General features: G+C 41.8%; 2 protein-coding genes across 2 annotated transcripts in view; one reads left to right on the plus strand and one right to left on the minus strand.

The window, feature by feature from the left end:
- Positions 1-4,135: 4,135 nt before the first annotated feature.
- LOC139452750 (uncharacterized) lies at positions 4,136-5,731 on the plus strand. Its single transcript, XM_071234343.1, has 2 exons — positions 4,136-4,424; positions 4,704-5,731. The coding sequence occupies exon 2, from the start codon at positions 4,810-4,812 to the stop codon at positions 5,671-5,673; it is 864 nt and encodes a 287-aa protein (XP_071090444.1). The 5' UTR covers positions 4,136-4,424; positions 4,704-4,809; the 3' UTR covers positions 5,674-5,731.
- A 3,269-nt stretch (positions 5,732-9,000) lies between these two features.
- Positions 9,001-26,416, minus strand: part of LOC139453040 (transcription termination factor 2-like) — a 29,807-nt gene continuing 12,391 nt past the window's right edge. The window contains exons 11-25 of the mRNA XM_071234664.1: positions 25,584-25,712; positions 24,479-24,632; positions 23,618-23,723; positions 22,585-22,784; positions 22,030-22,094; positions 20,757-20,845; positions 20,500-20,591; positions 19,323-19,581; positions 17,025-17,177; positions 15,864-15,931; positions 15,043-15,196; positions 13,643-13,725; positions 12,182-12,256; positions 11,425-11,508; positions 9,001-10,342 (exon numbers count right to left, since the gene is read on the minus strand). Of these exons, the coding sequence (XP_071090765.1) occupies positions 10,282-10,342; positions 11,425-11,508; positions 12,182-12,256; positions 13,643-13,725; positions 15,043-15,196; positions 15,864-15,931; positions 17,025-17,177; positions 19,323-19,581; positions 20,500-20,591; positions 20,757-20,845; positions 22,030-22,094; positions 22,585-22,784; positions 23,618-23,723; positions 24,479-24,632; positions 25,584-25,712 (1,772 nt within the window). The 3' untranslated portion in view covers positions 9,001-10,281. The remainder of the gene's footprint in view (positions 10,343-11,424; positions 11,509-12,181; positions 12,257-13,642; positions 13,726-15,042; positions 15,197-15,863; positions 15,932-17,024; positions 17,178-19,322; positions 19,582-20,499; positions 20,592-20,756; positions 20,846-22,029; positions 22,095-22,584; positions 22,785-23,617; positions 23,724-24,478; positions 24,633-25,583; positions 25,713-26,416) is intronic.

The following is a 26,416-nucleotide window of genomic DNA, read 5'->3' on the forward strand; positions in this document are numbered from 1 at the left end:
TAGAGCTCGGGAATGACCATTTTGCAAATGATACCGAGGTACTGTATTAACTACGTACGTAGAGAGAGAGAGAGAGAGAGAGAGAGAGAGAGAGAGAGAGAGAGAGAGAGAGAGAGAGACTTGTTAAGGTATCATGTCTGTACAGCAATGTAAAATACAGAGTACACCATAAGTATACAAGAGCCACCCTTGAAGTAGATATAGGGACTACAACAACGGAAACACGAGGGAAGTGAATTTAGGATCACTTTGATCTTGAAACCGTGAAAATAAATGGTCCAATTGTGCCCTCTCAGTATGTAAATGAGTTGAAATTTAGGCTTCATTGTGGGTACAGAAACGGTAGCGTTCAGACGTGAAATTGAAAATCAGAATCTGGATCGGTGTTATTTAGCCGTGTCATGCGAGGACTTCTCCAGGTTCAAATAATTGCAATGAATAATTTACCTATTATCTGCTGAGTTTTCAAGATCAGAAAAAACAGCACCTCAATTAGCTATGTTGAATCGATCTTGTGTGCTTTCTACTATCAAAGACGTTAACCTTGAAAGTCGACCAAGAGTAGAGTACGAGCGGAACGACGTCATCTGTTTGCTTGAGTCAGCAGGAAGCCCTCGTCTGCAATACACTGAACATATTACTGATTAGTTGTGTTGGGGAGACAGAATTGTCTAACTTTGAACAAGTTAGAGCTCGGGAATAACCAATTTGCTAATGATACCGAGGTACTGTATTAACTACGTACGTAAAGAGACAGACACACAGCGAGAGAAGAGAGAGAGAGGTGGGGAGAGAGAGCCCAGGGCAGCCCAGGTCGTCTAAGGCGCCGCAATTGGCTGTGTAGAGTTGCGTCCCTTGAGCATTCCAGAAACCTATGATTTTGGACTCGAATCCCGGTTCGGCCCGATTATGTTTCTAGGTTTGTCAGCTCCATACCCGTGCTCGTAGGTTTCACCAAAGCGGTAAACGTCTGAGACCTGGGGCTTTCCTCCCACATGAAGCTGATTCGCCGTGATATAACTGGAATACTGTTAAAAGCGACATTAAATCCCACTCACTCACTCACTCTTTCAGACACGTAAGTGCATAATACCTTGTGAGAATTTTTTATTTTCGTTATGATAGGATTTGTTTTCGGATTGATGTTTTTGTGTTAAGATACATTAAAGCAGCTGACCATCTTTCAGAACTAGCGTTACTTTGGTCTTCGTTTCTGCTTCTACGACAGCTAATGGAGCCAATAGATCCAACTGCAGTTCTGGTGACTCAACCAGGGCCGGGTCATGGTATTGACATTCCAGTAACAATAATTTACGTAAATCTACCAATATACTTAGGAATGGATCTAAAACCGTTCCTCTTAAAACATACCATGTGTATATATATATATATATATATATATATATATATATATATATATATATAATGCCTTACTTTATATATTGTGGTCTTTTTAAGAAAATACTTATATTTTTATACGATATATTGTGTACCATTGTAGGGCAGAAACGGTTACCCGGTAACTTGAATACGATTACCTCCTCTAGTAGTGATTTATTACGCGAATACTCGGAGAGTTACCTCCCCTGATCGTTTTAATTACACGCCTCTTTTGACAAGCATGGGTTGCTGGAAATCAGTTCTAACCCGGATCGTCACGGGTACTATACAATGATAGCACCTTCACAACCTTTAAACGTTTCAAAGGTGTATGTAGTATTCACAGATACTTTTTTGTACGAACATAACTTTTTTTCAGCTCATTCTTCTTGCACCTTTCCGATACAAGGGAGTTAACTGACTATGAAAGTCCAGTTTCCACCCTTGCCGAGCTAGGCTGGTATTATGGAGTTAGACTTTGGCTTGACCAACGAGTCTTTGTATAGTCCAATCAAATTCGCACAATGAAATCGAAATCCGGTTCGTAAACTGTTATGCAGAGTTCGGTTGATTGCAGGATTTGCAAAGCATGTGCACCGCCAACTCGGCGTCAACAGATATTTTCCAAATCTTTTCATGTTTTTAATCATGGTGCTCAAGTGATTTGATGCACTTCGCGATGTAACACTCGTTTTATCACAATATAGATCTTGATTATCGAGCAGATCGTCTTGACTGGGCGCCGCCATTTTGTTTGGAGCAAATGCAAGTGATACGAGAGGTGGAATCTGATTGGTCCATAGGAGGGGCATAGAAGGGACATAACTCGTAATAGCCACTGGTGGCGTTACGGTCAAGCCCAGGAATTCCAGCCTAGTTCGGCAAGGGTGGAAACTGGACTTTTATGGTCAGTTAACTCTCTTGCCTCGGGAAGATGTCATCTTGATGCCTTGTACACGTTCACCTGACTAAAAGGTGTACATCGCTTCTACCCAGAATGGGTGAGTGAATGAGTTGGGTTTAACGCCGCATTGCACAGTATTCCAGTTATATCAGGGGCTCATAGTACATATTATATAACGTATTACTCCAATCTATAATTGCATGCTCAAAGCAGCGGCCACATAAAACAGTTCAGACAAGATAGGCCTACTTAAACATGTGCGTTTTCAGATTGGCCCTGAAAGAAGTGAAGATGCAAAGGTGCCGAGGTCAAGCGGAAGATTGTTTTAATCAGATGTTGCAGAAAAGGCAAATATCCAATGACCATTGCCTTGAGTCTTGACCTTTGGTTGATACAGCAGGTGTTCTGCAAATCGCGTAGATCTGCCTGGCGTGTGTTGTTTGAGTAGTTCACCCAAGTAATAATTCTTGTCGCAGGAATTGCATACAACTTTTATAAGAATTAGATCACATGCAGCTATGTTCTTTTAAATAATCATCGCGATATTTCGTGATTCTATTAAGTGGTGAGGTCTATGCCTAAAAGGAAAGGTCATTTCAGTCAATACAAAAGTATGGGCGACAACATAAAGAGCCTTCCTACCAGAACATAACAGCGGTGGCTGTTACCCCTGGAACACTGAAAGAAGGGCTTTGTTCAGCAAACCTATGTAAACACGTTACAATATCCTAGCCTCACAACGCTGTACAGTGCGACTGGCTAGTACAATAACGTCGGCTTTGTAAAAGTATGGGACGTCTATAGGAAAATGCGTCTATATATAGAAGCGATAAAACGGTAGTTCAGATTAGAGGCCGTTACAGCTCTAAACGGTGTAACGAAATCACCAAAGCTCGCAATTCATAGCCTAAGATTTTGTTTCGACAATAATTCCTGGGTACTTTCTTACAATTACCAGGGAAACTCAGTTGGAGGAGTGCAAGGTGAGCTAACTAGACCTAACGTTTATTTACCAGCATGGTTACAACTAGTTTCTATTTTGGGTTATGGACCTTACTGCTTCCTGAGCACTGTCGTAGTAGTAGTAGAAGTAGTAGTAGTAGTAGTAGTAGTACAGCGTCCTGCCCTTTTGAATATCCCGGCAGTTGTCGCCCAGATGGTGGAGTTTTCAGGTTAAGGTTGTTTGAGTTTGTTGGTTAGCGCCGCACCAATTCTAACCAGGGGTCCCCACGGGTGTCGGAAGAACGGGGTTTCACTGAGTTGTGGGGGCGGTCGGGTAGCCTAGTGGTTAAAGCGTTCGCTCGTCACGCCGAAGACTCGGGTTCTATTCCCTACATGGGTACAATGTGTGAAGCCCATTTGTGGTGTCCCCCGCCGTAATATTGCTTGAATATTGCTAAAAGCGGCGTAAAACAACTCACTCACTCCCTCAAAGCCATCTTTGTTTGAAACTGTGTGTTAACTACAATTTCACCAAATACCAGGGAGGCAAGGTCACTTTCGAAACGAGGCTATGGTGATGAGAGGGACCAGGGTATTGACCATGATGGAAATGTAACGCACTGGATAATCGTTTTTTAAACTTCCCAGGACTGCCAATTGGTCCGAATCACGTTCTCTTTAGAGATGCGTGTTGCCATGGATACATACTCTCAACGTAGAATGCATGTTCATGTCAAAAGTAATATCAGTTTTATTGGTTTCCGAGTGATAGAAGTTAAACATGCGTCAGACTTAAAACGGAGATGCAGTACAAGCATACGTTTGGTCTATTAGGATAGAATTACTACACATCCATGTACATGTATTTTTTCAGTACAGCCTTAGAGCAAAACTAGGAAGAGGAGACTAAAGGAGTGTATTCGAAAGAAGTACACAGCATCACATTCAACACTTGCCTCACGACGACGACGAAGTTGTGAAGAGGTGATGACGGCTGGGTGTATGTGTCCCTGGACGTGTGTAATTCCTTCTAGTTCCCCCAGCTGGACATCGGACAACACTTCCACGGTCACAAACAAAATGAGGTCGTGAGTTTTTACGCCTCTTTGAACAATATTCAGTTATATGACAGTGTGTCAGTTGGGGAGAGGGGCGCAGCTCGTCAGCGTCTACCGCCTGGGTAAACCAAGGAAAACAGGTACAGTGAGTGAGTTAGTGTTTACGCCGCTTTTAGCAATATCCCAGCAATATCACGGCGGGCAGAACAGGTATGTACCTGTTTGTACTTTGTTGTATTAAAATATAAATATATTTCTTACATTACCTAAACAATCAACAAACTGCAGCAATTAACATAATTTTAATGTTTTCAAAAAGCTGCAAATTTCATAAGGTTTAACATATTCGACACACTAACGAGAATAATATATACTTGGGATTTTTTCCATATTAAGATTTTGTATATATATTCTTTCAGTCTGATGTAGGTGACACGCCGGGGATTAAAAAAAGGTTTGAATGTGGGATTCGAACCCAATAACAGCGCCTTCGTCTGTGAGGAGTTATAACATTGCTTATACAAGATGTCGACTTTCAAATACTTCCGAGTCGCATTCGGGTTATTGGTTATAACCTACGTGTTATATGTCATCAAACATATCTCGACACTCACCATTACATGGTCAACCCGAGGTGTGGACAAGCCGTACAACAAGAGTCACCTGATAGTGTTCACAACATTCCCTCTGATGACAGACCCCAAGTACGACAAGACACATTTCCGAGACCCGACACCCGAGAGGGTTGAATCACGGATGGCCGATTACGTGGAGAGTTTGATTCACACCCTTCGACACCCGTGTGTGTTCGAGGTACACATATTTTACGACCAAGACGGTATGCCAGAATACATCCAATCAAGACTTGGAACACAGCCGAAGTTGAAATTCGACAGAATACCAAATGCTAAGGTTTACGTGGGTATATTTGAGTTTGTGCACCAACATTTCAAAGACAAACTTGTGATGATCACAAACGGGGATATTTACCCAGCAGAGGGGTTCGAGAAGCTAGACTATGACGTCATGAGGGACAAGCGTTTGTTTTACTCCCCCTCGAGACACGGGCGGAAGGAGAAACGCTGCGTCATGAGGAAGGAATCCTGTGATAACGGCAGATATCGAGGGACACATGACAGCTATATTTTCATCCCAGACAGGGAGCTACCAGCCGAGACGAAAAGAGCTCTCAAATATAAATGGGACGATTTTGGTATGGAAAATATAATATTGCACCTGTATATGCATAAGTTGAATTATCGAGTGTCTAACCCTTGTTATGTTTTGATTCTGTATCACAATCACTGCAGCGTCTTACGTCACATGAATAGGATTAGGGTCCGTGGTTTACCGTACGCCATTGCTGCACCGACGAACACGCTGTCGTAGCGGCTTCTTGCACGTTTTTTTCATTGTTTGTTTATTTGTTTGTTGTTTAACGCCGCACTCAGCAATATTCCAGCTATATGACGGCGGTCTGTAAATAGTCGAGTCTGGACCACACAATCCTTGATTGATATCATGAGCATCGATCCGCGCAACTGGGATACGATGACATGCATCAACCAAGTCAGTGAGCCTGGCCGCCCGATACCGTTAGTTGCCTCTTACGACAAGCGTAGTCGTCTCTTGCGACAATCATGGGTTGACCAATTCTTACCTGGATCTTCTTGAACGTGTGGACGGAAACAGTAGCAGTATGTCTGTAACATGGGCAACAGCTGACAAAGATTGCTGAGCATGCATGACAGTTGAACGAGGATGTGACTGCTTGAAATAGTCGTGCATATTAGAGCAAGTCAAAACGGCCAAGGTATAAAACTGTCAAAACTGCCCAATGTCAAAAGTCAAAACGGCAAATGGTTAAAAGCCAAAACGGTTTCTTAAGACTGTTTGATCCTGACTTTTTTGTTTGGTTTATTTTTCGACAGCCTCATAACTAAGGTTATTTGTTAATCCTGACTGAACGGTGTTTGCCACACAGTATCTAACAGTACATCGTTTGTTTAGTTAATATTGAAACCAGTTACTTGAATAAAGAAAGTTAAACATGTCATATGAGTTCATTCTTAAACCATTCACTACAAAGGCTGAGTGAACATGTTTGATTCGCTGGTCACAGAGCTCAGTAAGTTGCATCAAGGGCGGATCCGGGACCACCTGGATTCCCCAACACACCCACTCCATATATGCTACAAGGGCAATGTTCTAAGCCTCACAAAGAAGGAATGTGAAGTGATCAAGTTGTTGAAAATTGTTGGTTTGGACTTTGGAAGAAATGAACCCAGGTTTCATCCATAGTCACAAACCACTGCAAGAACCTTTCTGGCTCAGCTTCAGACACACCTAGATTATTAACAGACATATTGTGCATAGTGCATTTTTTTCATCAAATGTCAGAAGCTTTGGGACCAAATGAGCAGATACTTTCTTCATTGCCGAAGTTTCTGTGATAATGAAATGTTCTCTCACAAGGGAAATGCCTTCTGAATTAGAATATGATACGAAGTCATTCAGTCGTCATTTTATCATGGATTCTCTGAATCATTTCTGGTATTGATGAAGTGACAGGCCTTCCAGGATGGAGGTCGTCTTCAAAGCGTTCCCTTCCAAAGTTCAACTCTGCTGCCCAATACAGCAACACAGGAAAAGGCATCCTTCCCTTGTGTTGTACTCATTGATGGCTTGTGGCCTTAAGCCCTTTTTTCTGGAACTAGTTAGTTGTTTGATTTGTTGTTTAACGCTGCACTCAACAATATTCCAGCTATATGAAGGCAGTCTGTAAATAATTGAATATGGACCACAAAATCCAGAGATTGATATTATCAGCATCGATCCACGCAAGTGGGATCGATGACATGCTTCAACCAAGTCACCGAGCCTGACCTTCCAATGCCGTTAGTCGCCTCTTGCGACAAGCATAGACGCCTTTTAAACAACAATGGGTTGCTGAAGACCTATTCTACCCCGGATCTTTACGGGTCTTTTCTGGAAGTACTTGCTCACTGCACCTTCCTCCAGTTTGTCCCTATACCGAAGGTCAACTAACTGTTTCATTTTTTCAATGACTTGTCACAGCAAAACATTGTGCTCCACTGACGCAGGTTTTTGAGAATAAACCTCAGTGACATCATGTAATGTCAACAAGAAAAGATTTCACAATTAAGCAATTCCTTCTATGTGAGGCTCAGAAGTCGTACTGGAACTTATCCTCGTCCTTGGTTTACAGACCTAATTGTGGTCTTGTTGATAGAGCATCACCCAGAGAGTGGAAGGTCAGTGGTTCAATCCCCTGGTTGTGTCATACCAGAAGACGTTAAAAGGTGGTACTTGTTGTTACCCTGCCTGGCACTCGGCACTAACGAGATAAAAGGACTGGTTGGCTGGGAGTCAGTATACTATGTCTGAGTGAAGTATCCATGTTAAACTGCGGCATGGTATCTCAGTGTGCTAGTACTTTAAATCGGCATCAGTCGGGACTAGTACAAGCAGCCACACAAACACACACACACACGTGCATGCACGTCCCTATATTAGTGCAATAATCTTGGACACAACGTTAAACCACATTTCACCTCATGGTATCTCAGTGGGCTAGCACTATAAAACCAGCATTGGACCAGACAGGTAAAAGCTGGTACACACGAACGTCGGAATCTGAGTGAAAATATCTTAAACACAAACCCATTTCACCTCACAGACCTATTGACATGAGATTGATTAAAATGATTGTTGGTGAACCTTTGGTGAAACACACAACATGGTGCTGACAAATCAAGAACCATAAACAGGTTGAAGTTTTCTTACAGACACTGAATTCATTAAATTTCTATTTTCAACATCAGAGTTGTGTGTTGTCTAACACACACTCAGCAATATTCCAGTTCCATGACAATGACGTGTAAATAATCGAGTCAGGACCAATCAATCCAGTGATAAATATTGTGAGCAAAAATCGTGCCTTCCAGCTCAATGACACACATTCAACTGAGTCACGAAGTCGGACCAACCGATCTATTAAGTCGCCTCGACTGGGGACCATTTCTTACCTAGAATCCCCTTGGAGGAGGTGCTTGAGAGTTGCCTATATTTAATATGCTATTCATATGTCTTATGTATGCTCTAAACATAAAAAACCCATGACAACCTGTTTCTGGCGCCTGTGGAGATTCCGGGTTTGAATTGGTCTTCAGCAACCCATGCTTGTCATAAGAGGCGACTAACAAGATCGGGTGGTCAGACTCGCTGACTTGGTTGATCCATGTCATCGTATCCTAGTTGCGTAGATTGAAGCTCATGATGTCAATCACTGGATTGTCTGGTCCAGAACTGATTATTTACAGACCACCGTCATATAGCTGGAATATTGCAGAGTGCGGCATAAAACAAACAAACTTCAGGGAGGTTTCAGTGGCCAAACTAACTGGGCCACAAACATCAGTTGGATGCAAATCCCTTGGATACCTCTTGTAAAATGCACAACAAACCATAATGCATGTTTGAAATATTTATCTATACATAGAGAATAAATAGGATAACAAAAGTATGCCATTAAAATGAAGTAGAGTCAAGTCCAGCTGACTGGAACATAAAGTCTTGCACTTCAGTTTCTGGATATTTCCAGGGTGAGGAGGTAAATGTAACAATGTATCAAGAGTGTTACAGCTGTTACACTATATATCACTGTATATCACACTGACCTGCAGGCAGCAATGTTACAGCTGGGTCACACTGACCTGCAGGCAGCAATGTTACATCTGGGTCACACTGACCTGCAGGCAGCAATGTTACAGCTGGGTCACACTGACCTGCAGTCAGCAATGTTACATCTGGGTCACACTGACCTGCAGTCAGCAATGTTACAGCTGGGTCACACTGACCTGCAGTCAGCAATGTTACATCTGGGTCACACTGACCTGCAGTCAGCAATGTTACAACTTGGTTACACTGACTTGCAGTCAGCAATGTTACAGCTGGGTCATACTGACCTGCAGTCAGCAATGTTACAGCTGGGTCACACTGACCTGCAAGCAGCAATGTTACATCTGGGTCACACTGACCTGCAGTCAGCAATGTTACAGCTGGGTCACACTGACCTGCAGTCAGCAATGTTACATCTGGGTCACACTGACCTGCAGTCAGCAATGTTACAGATGTATCATATTGACCTGCAGGACATAGCACTAAACGGTAGCACTTGCAAATATCATTCAACAGAAAAATAAATACCACAAATATTCAAATTAAGGTAGCGCACGCTACCTAAGATACCACCAAAACAAATAGGACATGAGCATGTTCCACAAAGCCTCTTCCCAGTCAGATGGTCGTAACTCCCACATATGATAGATTTAACAGTAAGATCCCTTTCTGGAAACACAGAAGAGTAGATGATGTTTTTTGAAGGTATTAAACAAATAAATGAATTGGTTCTCAGGCAATGACCTTAGAAAATATAATGTGGGCGGGCACGGTTTTTTTTGGCTTGTTCAAACTAGTATGTAACCAAATAAACAGTTGTGTACCATCAACCTGAGAAAGGGCCTCCCTACATAAACAAGCATACAAACCCCTATTGCCACCATGGCCATAACACGAGATGTGCAGTAAAGCATTGCACATATAAAGGGAAGTAACTGCTCACTATATGTGATAACATTTTTTTTTAGTATTAGGATTTTATATTTTTATTGAAAATGGAAATGAAAACAAAACGTGCGGCAGACTTCATGATGATGTGGGTGGTGCCTGAGAACCAAGACTATTATATTTTTTAGCCCAACAGAAATCAAAGACAAGTTCACAATGAAAAGCGACTTCACCCTGGACATGTGCTCTTAACCTCTGTGCTTCTCATTCCTTCTTTTCAAACACAACTCTTCCTGTCTACTACTTAACAGTGGCCTTTGTGCCTTTCTGCCAGAGCAAGTAAATGAGTCTTTTAGCAAGATTCCAGTATTGGATGACAAGTTCCTATATACTATCTACATAGTATGGTTAAACATTAAACATCTGTCGTAGATCGGCTAGCGTCAGCTTCTGGCTGCTAGCACCAGATCTGGAAAGAGAAAATATAATATATATTTGTACAGAACCAATATTGCCCCATATACAACATTCACATATACTAATAGTGAGTGAGTGAGTGAGTGAGTGAGTGAGTGAGTGAGTGAGTGAGTGAGTTTTTACTCCACAATATTCCAGCAATATAATGGCACCTGACATGGACTTCATACATTCTACATATGTGAGAGAAAAAACATCAGTCTTTAAAAAAATGAATCTGGACCAGACAATACAGTGATTGAGCATCAATCTACACAATTGGGATATGATTACATGCATCAACCATGTCAGTGACAAGCATGCATTGGTTGCTGAAGACGAGGTTGAAGCCGGATCTTCACGAGGAGACACTATCAGGATGTCAAGGATAACAGTGCAGTGCGAAGGGTTTTATACTGTCTCAGCAATCTTCAAGCCATATCACAGGGGACACCAACGTTCACACTCTGATCCCATGTGGAGAATTGAACCCCAGTTTTCATCATGACAAACCAATGGTCTGACCACTTGGCTACCGCCCAATAATACCTTCCCAAGGCAAGGGAGTTAACTGTCTGAAAAAGTCCAGTTTCCACCCTTGACGAACTAGGCTCGATCTTAGAGCAATCCGTGGCTATGTCCCTTCTATGTTCCTCTTATTGACCAATCAGATTCCACCTCTCATTTCACTTAAATTTGCTTCAAACATAATGGCAGTGCCCAGTGAAGACGATCTGATCGATAATCAAGATCTATATTGTAATAAAACAGGTCTTGCTTTTTGAAGTACACGTGAGAACCTTGATTAAAAACATGACAGTACACATGCTTTGCAAATCCTGCCAACAACTGAAATCTGTACATCAGTTTATGAACCAGATGTTGATAACATTACGCAATTTTGATTTGACTATGCACAGACTCGTTAGTCCAGCCAAAATATGACTCGACATTTCCAGCCTAGTTCGAGGGTGGAAACCAGACTTTTATAGTCAGTGAACTCCCTTGCCTCGGGAACATGCCCCCTACCAACACAGACACGGGGAATAACAGACATATTGTCAAATACAATGAGCAGGAAGAATGTGGGCCTACCCTGAAAGAACATTCTTGGCGAGAGAGAGCTTCCTCTTCTGCAGCTCCAGGATCTTCTCCTCTATCGTGTCCTTACACAGGAACCTGGACAGAGATCCTTGTGGTCAGGCAGTGCAAACAACAGTGACACATCTCTCTAAGGGAGATGACATCTCTCCTTTCTACTTCGGGCCAAAGCAACTGACTTACTTGTGTTACTATTGGATAGTGATTCATAAACATCGAATCTGCTTTTTGAAGAGATTTCTATTGAATACAGAAAGGGTTTTGTCACATTTATTCAGTTTTAACATTAAATATTTAGTGGGTGAGTTGGCAGGAGAAAAGAGGGTTGGGTAATAAATGACAGGCAGGTCTGTAAGGCAAGTAATCATTAAACTGGTCTGACGTAATGAGATCAAGTTAGTAATTGGTAAACATAAAAAGATCAATTTGCTTCACTTTCCATTTCGGTCAATTACCGCTGCACTAAGCAATATTCCTGCTATATGACGGCGATCTGTAAATAATCGAGTCTGGACCAGACAATCCAGTGACGGACAACATGAGCATCGATCCTGGGATATAATGACATGCATCAACAAAGTCAGCGAGCCTTACCACCCGATCCTGTTTGTCGCCTCTTACGAAGAGCACAGTCGCCTTTTACAGGAAGTATAGGTTGCTGAAGACCTATTCTACCACGGGTCACTTATGTATAGAGCTTGTATTGTTAGATATCTGGTTTAGAGAGAGTCTGTGTATGGAGGAGGCTGACCTGTGTATAACAACATCCCTCTTCTGACCAACACGGTAGATTCTGTCGCAGGCCTGTTCCTCCAGAGCGGGGTTCCTGTACAACAGTGGGTTGCCATTAGGTCAAACATAGGTCAAACACAGGTCAAACACAGGTCAAACATAGGTCAAACATAAGTCAAACATAGGTCAAACACAGGTCATTATCTCCAAGTTGTTGTTTGTTTGTTGTTTAACTCAGCAATATTTCAGCTATATGATGGCGGTCTGAAAATAATCAAGTCTGGACCAGACAATGCAGTGATTGACATCATTAACATGGATCAACGCAATTGGGATATAATGACATGCATCAACAAAGTCAGCGAGCCTGACAACCCGATGCCGTAAGTCGCCTCTTATGACAAGCATGGGTTTCTGAAGACCTATTCTACCCCGGATCTTCACAGGTCGAGTTAATTGTTGTTGATTGTCATTTACCTAATGAAGGAATACAACTCAATTTTAGCTTGGGACATGCAGAATCTCGTCCAAGTGTCTTTTGATATCAAATATATCATCATGAGTCAATAAAAGTTCAAAACAAATAGGCTTGCCAAGGAGTCGAAAAACTTTGCCAACAGGTGTTGATATATTGAACATCAAAATGCAATGCAAAATTATGTCTGTCTGAATCATTAAAACTATTTCAATTGCAGTATAAACATAATATTTCAATGACGTTCTATTTTCCAAAGTAATATATTCAGATTGTCCTCTTCTGATTTTCTTCACTCACGATAGAGTGGTGTTACAGACAAGGAGATCACCTCTCAGTGCAGGGGGGCTGGTCGGGAAGCCTAGTGGTTAAAGCGTTCGCTCCTCAGACCCGGGTTAGATTCCCGACATGGGTACAATGTGTGAAGCCCATTTCTGGTGTCCCCGCCGTGATATTGCTGGAATATTGCTAAAAGCGGCGTAAATGCATACTTACTCACTCACTCACTCACTCAGTGCAGGGCTTCTGAGGATGAACAATGTCCTGTAGATGACGTTAAGTGAAGTGTGCCAAATGTCATCAGCCTGTACATGTCAAGTTGGTCAAGTGGTCAAAATCCCATTAACCACCAGGCTACACCACCGCCACCCTCGTACTACGTCCTACAGACATGTAAAGAAGCAAAGATTTGGTTGGTTGGTTGGTTTGTTGTTTAACGCCGCACTCAGCAATATTACAGCTATATGACGGCGGCCTGTAAATAATCGAGTCTGGACCAGACAATCCAGTGATTAATATCATGAGCATCGATCCACACAATTGGGATTGATGACATGTATGAACCATGTCAGCGAGCCTGACCACCCGATCCTGTTAGTCGCCTTTTGCAACAAGCGTAGTCACCTTTTACAGCAAGCATGGGTTGCTGAAGACCTATTCTACCCCGGAATCTTCACGGGTCAAAGAAGCAGTGAGAGAGAGTGGAGAATGTGTTCCTGCCCCTACCAGTGGTTATCTAACAGGAACAGATGACTCCCACCGATGAGGTTGAGGCCAACACCGCCGGCCTTCAGCGACACCAACATCACCTGCAAACAGGCAGTACTGAGAGTTACCTCCCTTGGAAATGTTTTAACACAATAACAGTTAAACTTTAACATCAGATGCTAGTTCAGTATTCTATGGCACTTAACCAGGATTCCAAACTAAGAGGCCCCAAAAGGCAAACTGGGACAAAAATTGTTATTTTATTCAAATTGGGATTCTTTTACAGTTCTTATTTTCTTAAATTAACAGATATTTTAACATTGAATTTTGACATCCTATTCAATGCAATAATACTTAGCATTAAAATCTCTTCCTCTTTATTAGTCCTGTTATCAGTGAAATACTGGTACAGGTTACAAATACAAATCCATTACATAAGTTTTTAGTCATTAGTTACATACATGTATATGAACATGAATTGGGAAATCTTAATTCCAATTTGGGATATTTAAATGACATTTGCAGCAGACTCAGCTTCTGAGCAGGTCTAGATAAATCCCTGACACTAGTTGAGGAGAAATTGGGTTTAACGTCGCGTCCAAGATTATTGCACTAATATAGCGACATGCATGCATGTGTGTGTGTTTGTCTGCTTGTACTAGTCCGGACTGATGCCGATTTATAGTGCTAGTACAGTGATATACCATGCCACAGTTTCACATGAATACACCACTCAGACACAGTATACTGACTCCGAGCTGACCAGTCCTTGTTTTATAGCCCCTTAATGCTGAGCGCCAGACAGGGTCACAACAAGTACCATCTTTTAACGTCTTTTAGTATGACGCGGCCCGGGATCGAACGGGGGCAGACGCTCTAACCCTCGACCATGGAGGCGGTTCTGACACTAGTTGAATCGAGCTAAAGAAATATATATACTGATGGAAACAAATAAGGGAACGCAATATTGTAGAAGACTATATCCTGCCATGTTGTAGATGAACGCTGTGTGTCCGTGTCACGAGATGGGAGACATGGTACCCAATGATCTCCTTATCTCAGTCTCCTGTCAAATACACAGGACTTTCCAGGTCTTTACTTTTCATTAATACCTACATCAATGACTTCGTGTACATATAAATATTCAACTGTGGGATCAATAGGTCACCTGGCTCAAACATGTCAACAGACTTTCAAGACTAGACAATATTTTTCCTCAAAAGTTTTTTTTGTGAAAGAAAATCCCAAAAGAGCAGTATTGAAATACTTGTATGTTTTTTATCAAACCTTCACCAGGTTTTGTTATTTCGGTATTGAGTCCACCTGCCAGAAACACTTGTCTCTAAAATTCTGCAGGAGTCTATCTCGCTTCTCAAGCTGTAGTTCAATCTTGTTAACACCATGTTACTCTCACTTACCTCTGCCCCTTTTGGGTTTGTGTTGAAATCTTCCACCATGTCGATCCTCTTCTTGGCGGGGATGCTGCCCTGTATCACGTTGTAGGTGATGTTGACCCTCCGCAGGTGCACGGCGACGATGTCCAGCATCTTCGTCCACTGGGACACCACCACACTACACAAAATACAGGGATGCCAAGCTGATCAAGTGAATGTGACACTATTCTTCTACTTAATTTGAAACCGAATGCTTTAATGTCAGGTTAAGGTCTAGAATGTCAATAAATCTGAAAATGATCCGATATCAAACAAATCCAGTCTTCATAGGTTATGAGTAGCCATATTTTTATGGATCAATACTTAGGCTATCGATGTATTCATATGCACACGTCTTTGTGAAAATTCTTAACTTAGAGATAACAATGAAAAATTGATACCTTGTTTTAAGCATTCAGAATCAAGCATTCTTCAATGTCATGAAACCATGTTAATTCTAAAAGTAAAGCGTTTGGTTCTACATTAAACAGTGAGACGACCTGAAATTTCAAACCACAGTACCGGTAGGTTTATCTCCTAAATCACCCCTCCTACTTTCTTATCAGTTTTCGAAGAGATGCATAAATAATCAAAGTATCATCCAGAATATCAGGGATTCAAACCACAGCCCGCAGTCACTAGGGTCACAGTAGTGCCAAGTGAATGGTAAGGCCTTACACCACTGGGCCAGCGGAAACTCTCAATGAGTGAACAGGATAGGATCATTTGGAGTGCTGATGTTCAAAGAGTGATGACGTTCAAAGAGTGTTGGTGTTCCTCCATCACAGCATCAGGTTGTATCTCACCTCTTTATAACAGATCTTGGTTTGCTTTCTTTCTTAATTGTTTGCAGCGTCGACATTAATTCTTTCAACTGAAAGAAAAACACAATAACTGTCAAGATGCGGGATGCAACTTTACCTGAGACTTTACAAGCCTGAACACTGCTCACCTCATAAAGTTGGTGGGTTAGTGGGCCAAAATCTGTTTTTATGCTATTTTCCATTTGTTATACAATTTAAAACATAGGTAATGGTTGAATGCTTTAGTTGTCTGTTGTTGTTTTAAGCTGCACTCCAGCTATATGATAGAGGACTGTAAATAATCAAGTCTTGAAAAGAATCTCCAGTAGGGGTGTCACGATATATAGAAATATTGATATATTGCTATTGGTAAGCACTTAAAGTCAATAAATCAATTGTTAAATCAGTTTCCGATCAATAGTATCGATTTCAGTTAGGAATTTTGATAGTTTCGATTGTATTTCTAACACATCAATGAAAAACATGCAATGCTGTTCAAATTTGTTTTTCTTTTGATCATGAGTGGTAGTAATTTACACATGGTAATGTGGAAGTTTCTTTTTCTTAAATCATTAGGGTAAAGAAAAAACAAATCAGTCATATCTCAAACTTTACTTTTTATTTGTTATGGTTATCACAGTTAAAGGAAACTTCAGTTCCAAGGTTTAATTCAATATCAATAGTTATCGCAATAGTGATTTCCAGACCAATAGTAACCCCTAAAAGCCAGTGATTGACATAATGAGCATCGATCCACGCCAATTGGGATACGATGAAATGCATCAACCAAGTCAGCAAGCCTGACCACCCGATCCTGATTTTATTGCAGGGTTATTATTCTGTAAGTTTGATTCACATGTTAAATGTTTTGGCATCATTCAAGAACAAAATTCAATAGAAAATCTTGAAAATAATTCAAATTAATGTACTGACTGATAATAAGGGCAATGTCCTCACTTTTTCAGCAATTCTGCAGAAAGTTACATTTTCTGTAAATCTGTCTGTGATGGTGGAATCACAGAATTTGTCGTGGCCTTGGTCCTGTTCCACGAAGCGATCTTAGCGCTACAGTTGTCGTAAGTCTGTGTTAAAGTATGGGAGTTATGATCGCCGTAGTGCTAAGATCGCTTTGTGGAACGGGGCCCTGGTGTTTGGGCAATATACCTTCGTGCTTGAAGCGGACTTTTCAAACAAGGGGGACGACCCCGCCTTGGCCCCGTCCTCCCCTGCTGACATCTCCTCCAACATCATCCCCTTCATCTGCTCCTCCAACGTCAACTCGATGCCCTCATTCTCCATCGTCTCCTGCTCAATGTGCTGCAGCAACCACATCAATACATCATTAAGTTATACACATCTCAAAATTGTGGTGTAGTAGAAATAAGACCACAACCTGTGGTGCAATGACAAAGGAAATGACAACAAGAGGTTCAAAAGTAAGGGAGATGACAAGAAGAGGTTCAATAGTAAGGGAGATGACAACAAGAGGTTCAATAGTAAGGGAGATGACAACAAGAGGTTCAGTAGTGAGGGAGATGACAACTAGAGGTTCAGTGTAAGGGAGATGACAACTAAAGGTTCAATAGTAAGGGAGATGACAAGAAGAGGTTCAATAGTAAGGGAGATGACAACACAAGGTTTAATAGTAAGGGAGATGACAAGAAGAGGTTCAATAGTAAGGGAGATGACAACAAAAGTTCAGTAGTGAGGTAGATGACAACAAGAGGTTCAGTGTAATGGAGATGACAACTAGAGGTTCAGTGTAAGGGAGATGACAACTAGAGGTTCAATGGTAAGGGAGATGACAACAAGGGGTTCAATAGTAAGGGAGATGACAAGAAGAGGTTCAATAGTAAGGGAGATGACAACACAAGGTTCAATAGTAAGGGAGATGACAACACGAGGTTCAATAGTAAGGGAGATGACAAGAAGAGGTTCAGTAGTAAGGGAGATGACAACACGAGGTTCAATAGTAAGGGGGATGACAACACGAGGTTCAATAGTAAGGGAGATGACAAGAAGAGGTTCAGTAGTAAGGGAGATGACAACAAGAGGTTCAATGGTAAGGGAGATGACAACTAGAGGTTCAATAGTAAGGGAGATGACAACAAGAGGTTCAATAGTAAGGGAGATGACAACAAGAGGTTCAGTAAGGAGGGAGATGACAACACGAGGTTCAATAGTAAGGGAGATGACAACAAGAGGTTCAGTAGTGAGGGAGATGACAACAAGAGGTTCAGTAGTAAGGGAGATGACAACTAGAGGTTCAATGGTAAGGGAGATGACAACTAGAGGTTCAATAGTAAGGGAGATGACAAGAAGAGGTTCAGTAAGGAGGGAGATGACAACACGAGGTTCAATAGTAAGGGAGATGACAACACGAGGTTCAATAGTAAGGGGGATGACAACACGAGGTTCAATAGTAAGGGAGATGACAAGAAGAGGTTCAGTAGTAAGGGAGATGACAACAAGAGGTTCAATGGTAAGGGAGATGACAACACAAGGTTCAGTAGTAAGGGAGATGACAACAAGAGGTTCAATAGTAAGGGAGATGACAACAAGAGGTTCAGTAAGGAGGGAGATGACAACACGAGGTTCAATAGTAAGGGAGATGACAACAAGAGGTTCAGTAGTGAGGGAGATGACAACAAGAGGTTCAGTAGTAAGGGAGATGACAACTAGAGGTTCAATGGTAAGGGAGATGACAACTAGAGGTTCAATAGTAAGGGAGATGACAACAAGAGGTTCAATAGTAAGGGAGATGACAACAAGAGGTTCAGTAAGGAGGGAGATGACAACACGAGGTTCAATAGTAAGGGAGATGACAACACGAGGTTCAATAGTAAGGGAGATGACAAGAGGTTCAATGGTAAGGGAGATGACAAGAAGAGGTTCAATAGTAAGGGAGATGACAAGAAGAGGTTCAGTAGTAAGGGAGATGACAACACGAGGTTCAATAGTAAGGGAGATGACAACACAAGGTTCAAAAGTAAGGGAGATGACAACAAGAGGTTCAGTAGTGAGGGAGATGACAACAAGAGGTTCAATAGTAAGGGAGATGACAACAAGAGGTTCAGTAGTGAGGGAGATGACAACAAGAGGTTCAATAGTAAGGGAGATGACAACAAGAGGTTCAGTAGTAAGGGAGATGACAACACGAGGTTCAATAGTAAGGGAGATGACAACAAGAGGTTCAGTAGTGAGGGAGATGACAACAAGAGGTTCAGTAGTAAGGGAGATGACAAGAGGTTCAATAGTAAAGGAGATGACAACAAGAGGTTCAATAGTAAGGGAGATGACAACAAGAGGTTCAATAGTAAGGGAGATGACAACAAGAGGTTCAATAGTAAGGGAGATGACAACAAGAGGTTCAATAGTAAGGGAGATCATAACCCATGGTGTAATGCTGAGGAAGATCACAACTTTAGGTTCAACGTTAAGGGAGACAACTCCTGCACTTACATCCCTCATGAGGCTGAGATGGCAGCAGCACTGACGAAGTCGCAGGAGGAGGACCAACAACTCGCTTGCCCCAGCCTTCTTTCCTTGTGGCTGAGGGACGTTGTCAAACCCTGCCCCATGGGAGGTCCACGCCCCTCCCCTCCCGCTCTGTGAACTGCTGTCCCTGAAGGGGTTGGACGATGACGAAGACTCGGAGGTACCTCGACTTATCCCCATCTCCTTCTCCTCGTGACGTTTGACATAGTCCTGCACAGTCGATCTGGAAAAGAGCGGCTTTGATGTTCAATTCTTTGAACAAGTTTAAAAAGAGAGCTTTATGTTGTTTTCCTTTAAGTTTTTTTTGCAAGTTTGTAGTTTAATGCCTCACTCAGCTACATTCTAGCTATCAGACAGCAGTCTGATAATAATCTAGTCCGGACCAGACAATCCGGTGATCAACCTCTTGAGTATCAATCTAAACAATTGGGATATGATGACATGCATCAACCAAGTCAGGGAGCCCGATCCCATTAGTTGCCTCTTACGACAAGCATGGGTTGCAGAAGGCCAATTGTAACCCGGATCTTCATGGGTCTAGTCTTAATGTAAAGAAGCACAGCATAACAGTTAAACTCCATGTTCGAGAATCTTAAACATATAATAGAAGAAATGGTTATCTTAAATTCTTTTCACAAAGCCGCTTAATTCAGTATGGTCATATGTTCATGTGTTTCCATGTGTTGGCCAGTTTACTGGTGCCAAAATACACTTATCACATCATCACAAGGTACTTTCAGAACAAAAAACTGATTTCCAAGTGAGCCATGAATGCACCTGGGACCTATTTCAACCATGCCATGATGATTTTAACCATGCCATGTTGATTTCAACCATGCCATTATGATTTCAACCATGCCATGATGATTTCAACCACGCAATGATGATTTCAACCATGCCATGTTGATTTCAACCATGCCATTATGATTTCAACCATGCCATGATGATTTCAACCACGCAATGATGATTTCAACCATGCCATGTTGATTTCAACCATAAAAGGAATTTCAAACCCTTGATATGAACAGTCTGCAAAATCATATCAACATGTTAAATAAAAAGAAAAAACTCAATTGTATGCATACAACGGAACAATGAGGCAGAGTTGAGCCGATTGTTTAGTTTGTTAAAAACATCTTACTTTGTCTGGGCAAAGACTTTGTCATATATCTTTCTCTCCTCCGGTGTCAGCTGGACCTCAGAAGTTTCTACTGACTTCGTTGGTAGATTCACCTGACGAAAAAGATGAACAATGTTCAAAGTAAATTGAGAGTTTACATGCTTTAGACTGGTGATAATTACAGTAGACAGTCTACATACCCACTGTACACAGTTTACCTACTCATTACAGATTTCTACTGCTGACTGTCGAGAGGTAAGGGAGACAAAGATGCTTACTAAAGGTTTCCCTTCTTTCCCAGTCTGGTTCTTGGTGCGTCGTAGCAGCAGCGACCTGACGATGGTGTTCAGTTTGGTCGTCCCTTGGGCTGGGGAATAATCAAGCCAACCTCTTCATTAAGATAGACCATAGTTCATGTGAGTTAGGACCTACTGTTACTGCTGTCAGCAGTATTCCAGCTATGTAACAATGGCCGGTGCATATAACAATGGCCTGTGCATATAACAATGGCCTGTAAATATGACAATGGCCTGTGCATATAACAATGGCCTGTAAATATGACAATGGCCTGTGCATATAACAATGGCCTGTGCATATAACAATGGCCTGTGCATATAACAATGGCCTGTGCATATAACAATGGCCTGTAAATATGACAATGGCCTGTGCATATAACAATGGCCTGTAAATATGACAATGGCCTCTGCATATAACAATGGCCTGTAAATATGACAATGGCCTGTGCATATAACAATGGCCTGTAAATATGACAATGACCTGTGCATATAACAATGGGCTGTAAATATAACAATGGCCTGTGCATATGACAAAGGCCGGTGTATATAACAATGGCCTGTGCATATAACAATGGCCTGTGCATATAACAATGGCCTGTAAATATGACAATGGCCTGTGCATATAACAATGGCCTGTAAATATGACAATGGCCTGTGCATATAACAATGGCCTGTGCATATAACAATGGCCTGTGCATATAACAATGGCCTCTACATATAACAATGGCCTGTGCATATAACAATGGCCTGTAAATATGACAATGGCCTGTGCATATATGGCCTGTGCATATAACAATGGCCTGTAAATATGACAATGGCCTGTGCATATAACAATGGCCTGTGAATATAACAATGGCCTGTGCATATGACAATGGCCGGTGCATATAACAATGGCCTGTGCATATAACAATGGCCTGTAAATATGACAATGACCTGTGCATATAACAATGGCCTGTAAATATAACAATGGCCTGTGCATATGACAATGGCCGGTGCATATAACAATGGCCTGTGCATATGACAATGGCCTGTGCATATAACAATGGCCTGTGCATATAACAATGGCCTGTAAATATGACAATGACCTGTGCATATAACAATGGCCTGTGCATATAACAATGGCCTGTGCATATGACAATGGCCTGTGCATATGACAATGGCCTGTGCATATAACAATGGCCTGTGCATATAACAATGGCCTGTGCATAATCAAGTCAGTCAAACCAGTGGTAGATAGATATTGAGTGACACTTACATTTCCCCGTGTCCACATGCTTCTTCCACACCTTGTACTCATCGAATGGCGAACATCTCAGAAATCTGAAAATACACATTCAACATGGTTTTGGGTATTTTTTGATTATTATTACATAATATTTAAACTCAAAAGATGTTTCAATGAAATCTCTTTTCAGACTGAAAAAAGCTATAATACAACAGAGTATCAAATATGTTCTAAAATCAGCCATTGTAACAGAAACTATACATGTTAAACCTGTCAAGTTACCATGGTTACAATGAAACAATTTCACCACATTCACGATATATGACGATTTGTTTGTCTAAGTATGTGTATGTTAAACAACATTCCACAAAATCTGCAGTGGTCTATGCATTCGCAGTTACAATCTCATGGAATCACGTGACTGGATGGTAGAATCACGATGGCCTGTAAGTCATGAATCCTGGGCCAGGGCACAAAGTTTATTTTAGCACTACGACTATAGTAAGCCACTGTTAAAGCATGGGACTTCGTTTACCTTAGTCCTAAGTTGGCTTTGTGGAACGGTGCCTTGGTCGTTTTTCTCACCTGAGCAGAGAGTACATATCCAGCAGGTCGTTCTGTATGGGGGTTCCAGTGAGAGCCCAGCGGAAGTTGGCTCGAAGCTTCGACACGGACATGGCTGTCAGACTCTTGTGATTCTTGATGTTGTGACCCTCGTCTAAAATTATTCTCTCCCATCCGATCCTCAACATCATCGGCTGTGGGCCTGTCTTTTCCTCTGAATCCTGATACAGCAAGTTACTCACGTTGAGGTATGAGTACTTAACACTGCAGATCCTCAATACAACTTAGCTGTAGTGAGTGAGTTTGATTTTACGCCGCTTTTAGCAATATTCCAGCAATATCACAGCAGGGACACCAGAAATGGACTTCACACATTGGACCCATGTCGGAAATCGAACTCGGGTCTTCGGCATGATGAGCGAACGCTTTAACCACTAGGCTACCTGACCAACCCCAACTTAGCTGTAATTAATCCTGAATGCTTAACAAAGATCAGTTACTGGGTGGGTGACGAGAAAAGGGTTTAACATCGTGTTCAAGATTATTTCACCCAAATAGTAACAGGCATACATGTGTGTATGGCTGCTTGTGCATGTCTGGAATCATGACGCTTAGTGCTAACCATGTTAAGATACCATGCCACAGTTTAACATCAATACCCTACTCAGACACAGTATACTGACTCCAAGCCAAACAGTTCTTGTTTTAATCTGTTTATGCCGAGTCCCAGGCAACAAGTACCATCTTTTAACATCTTTAGGTATCAGAAAGCATGGAATATTCTATCCACTAAAATCAAAGACCCTCTATCCACTAGACAATGGAGACAGTTAGATCCATTCTTGAACAAAATGACATGGAAAATGGCCCTATTGTGTTTGAGAAGATTTTCACAGTACCCTGTATTAATAAAAATTCCCTTAAACTATACACACATAATGCTCCTCAAATAACTCACACATACATATATCCACTCAAATATTCCAGATACACACAGAATATTACCTCAAAGAGCTCCTGCACATACATAAATCACTTTCTTTATCCTGTTCACCTTTTTATCATCTGTGACGGGTTCATCTGCACTCTCCCCTTTGACGACGCCCACTTCCTTGCTGACGATGTTGTAGGTGGTCAGGACAACGTCATTCTTTGCAAGCCTGCACAGAGCACATAGTGTTTACCCACACCTTGAACAGTTTTACAAGCTTAATGTGAGAGTGAAGTCCAAAATGAGTTGAAGTAAAATGGGGTTTGACATTGCGTTCAAGATTGTTGCACTTATATAGTTGGTTGGTTGGTATGTTGTTTTACACCGCACTCACCAATATTCCAGCTATATGACGGCGGTCTGTAAATAATCAAGTCTGGACAAGACAATCCAGTATTTGACATCATGAACATGGATCCACGCAATTTGGATACAATGACATGCATCAACCGAGTCAGCGAGCCTGACCCCCGATCCCGTTAGTTGCCTCTTATGACAATGCACTTATATACAAGCATACACATGTACGTGTGGCTGCCTGTACTACTACTGGCCAATTTTATATTCCTAGTACACTGAGATACCATGCCGCAGTTTAACATGAAGACCCCACTCAGACACATCATACTGACTCCGAGCCAACCAGTCCTTGTTTTAGGCCCATAATGCCGAGGGCCAAGAAAGTAACAAGTACCTTCTTTTAACATGTTCTGGTATGACACGGACAGTCATCGAACACCTGACCTTCCGCTCTTTGGTATGACACGGACAGTCATCAAACACCTGACCTTCCGCTCTCTTGGCGGACGCACTACCACTAGACCACAGAGGCGGCAAAGTCCAAAATGATTTAGGTTTCTACAGGTACAGGTCTGATTATAGACGGTGATACACGGTAGTGGGACTATGGCGGCTACAACTGACTTGAGTATATTTCTCTCCCTGTTAGCTCCATGGTAGACTTCAACTTTCAGAAGTCCTGGTCGTGTTCGCTTCTCAATCTCCTTCTGCCATTGATAGATGAGGGACGCTGGACACACCACAAGAGTTGCCCGTGACGGCACGACCGATGCATCCACTGAGAAGACATAGAACATTATGACACACATAACTTAGAAGAGATAACGGTCAGATGGAATGGGGTTTAACGTTGCATTCAAGAATATCTTATGTCCATGTCTGAGATTGATGAGATCTGATTGGTTCATGTGATCTTGATAAAATACTACTCCGCTACAAAGCAAAAAACTCCAATGAAAGTCAATTGACACCGCTAGATTGAACAGCCCTCTTCTGTCAATTATGAATTTGTTTTAATTCTTTAACAACAGCATATTAAAACATGTCGGCAAGATAAAATCATTACTGTGGTATCACTCTGGGTAAATGTGGTAATAATGTCCCTCGTTTGGTTTTATAAAACGTGGAATGCATAACACGACATATACCCCTGCAGCTATTATATATAACATATTATAATATTAACAATAGAAATATGAATCAATTGGGTGTTCTTTAACTTCTTTTGGGTAGTATATATTGTTGCTTGTCAGCTCCAGGAAGTATGGAGGGAGTCCTGGGCCCCGAAATCTCTAGGGGGAATACAGTCGAGAGGTCCCCGGAATCTCTAGGGGGAATACAGTCGAGAGGTCCCCGGAATCTCTAGGGGGAATACAGTCGAGAGGTCCCCGGAATCTCTAGGGGGAATACAGTCGAGAGGTCCCCGGAATCTCTAGGGGGAATACAGTCGAGAGGTCCCCGGAATCTCTAGGGGGAATACAGTCGAGAGGTCCCCGGAATCTCTAGGGGGAATACAGTCGAGAGGTCCCCGGAATCTCTAGGGGGAATACAGTCGAGAGGTCCCCGGAATCCTTTGGGGGAATACAGTCGAGAAGTTCCCGGAATCTCTAGGGTGAATACAGTCGAGAGGTCCCCGGAATCTCTAGGGGGAATACAGTCGAGAGGTCCCCGGAATCTCTAGGGGGAATACAGTCAAGAGGGAACAAGATGGCACACCACTGTAGCTTACACTTCTCCAGTTCCTTGTCCCTGTTCAGCCAGGCTGACTTCTCCTCATCCGTGCCAGACTCCAGCATCTCCCGCTGTTTCACAATATGGGAGATCATCGTCAACGTCTTCCCAAGTCCCATATCATCAGCTGCAAACAAAACACAACTGTGTGATTACCTTTATTCTACCATGACTTTCTTAGAATCCTGCATTCAGATTGGTCCATCAACAACATCAAATACACTTTGACCATAATTTTGTCGATGACCCCATCAACACAAATGTAATTTTTGTATTCCAAAGCAACCAGTGTGCAATTTCAATGCTGACTTTTCGGAATAAACATTGTGAAACACTGTTGTGAAGCTAGATTATTTACTGTAAGTGAGTCAATATATTTCAGTGAGAAAATGGCCTGGATGAACAGGAACCAAGTATATTGTGAAATTCAAGTGTTCACATCAGTTTTCACGTTTACAACTCCATAAATGTAAAAACATATAAAAGTCAACTCTTTATATGAATATGTCAACAATAACAACTTCAGAGAATGCTTATACAATCATTAACAAACAAAAACCTCAGGACAACAATAAGAAATCAGTTACATCAAAAAGTGCGATCATGCAACACAAGCCCTGGACATTCCGTGTTCAGCCAATCAGGAAACAGTAGTCCATTATTGGGCAGGGCCTGTTTTTTTTCGGTTAACTTGAATTTGATGATTAATATCATAACATGTCGCCATAACGATGGTGTGTACTTAAGAACGAGTGAGTTGGATGTCAAGCTGCTTTGAACACTATTCCAGTTACATCACGGCATGTCATCTTGATCTGTGAGGAAAGCCCA

Source organism: Haliotis cracherodii, unplaced genomic scaffold, assembly GCF_022045235.1.
Source record: "Haliotis cracherodii isolate W230 unplaced genomic scaffold, xgHalCrac1.p SCAF_9, whole genome shotgun sequence".
NCBI lineage: Eukaryota > Metazoa > Mollusca > Gastropoda > Lepetellida > Haliotidae > Haliotis > Haliotis cracherodii.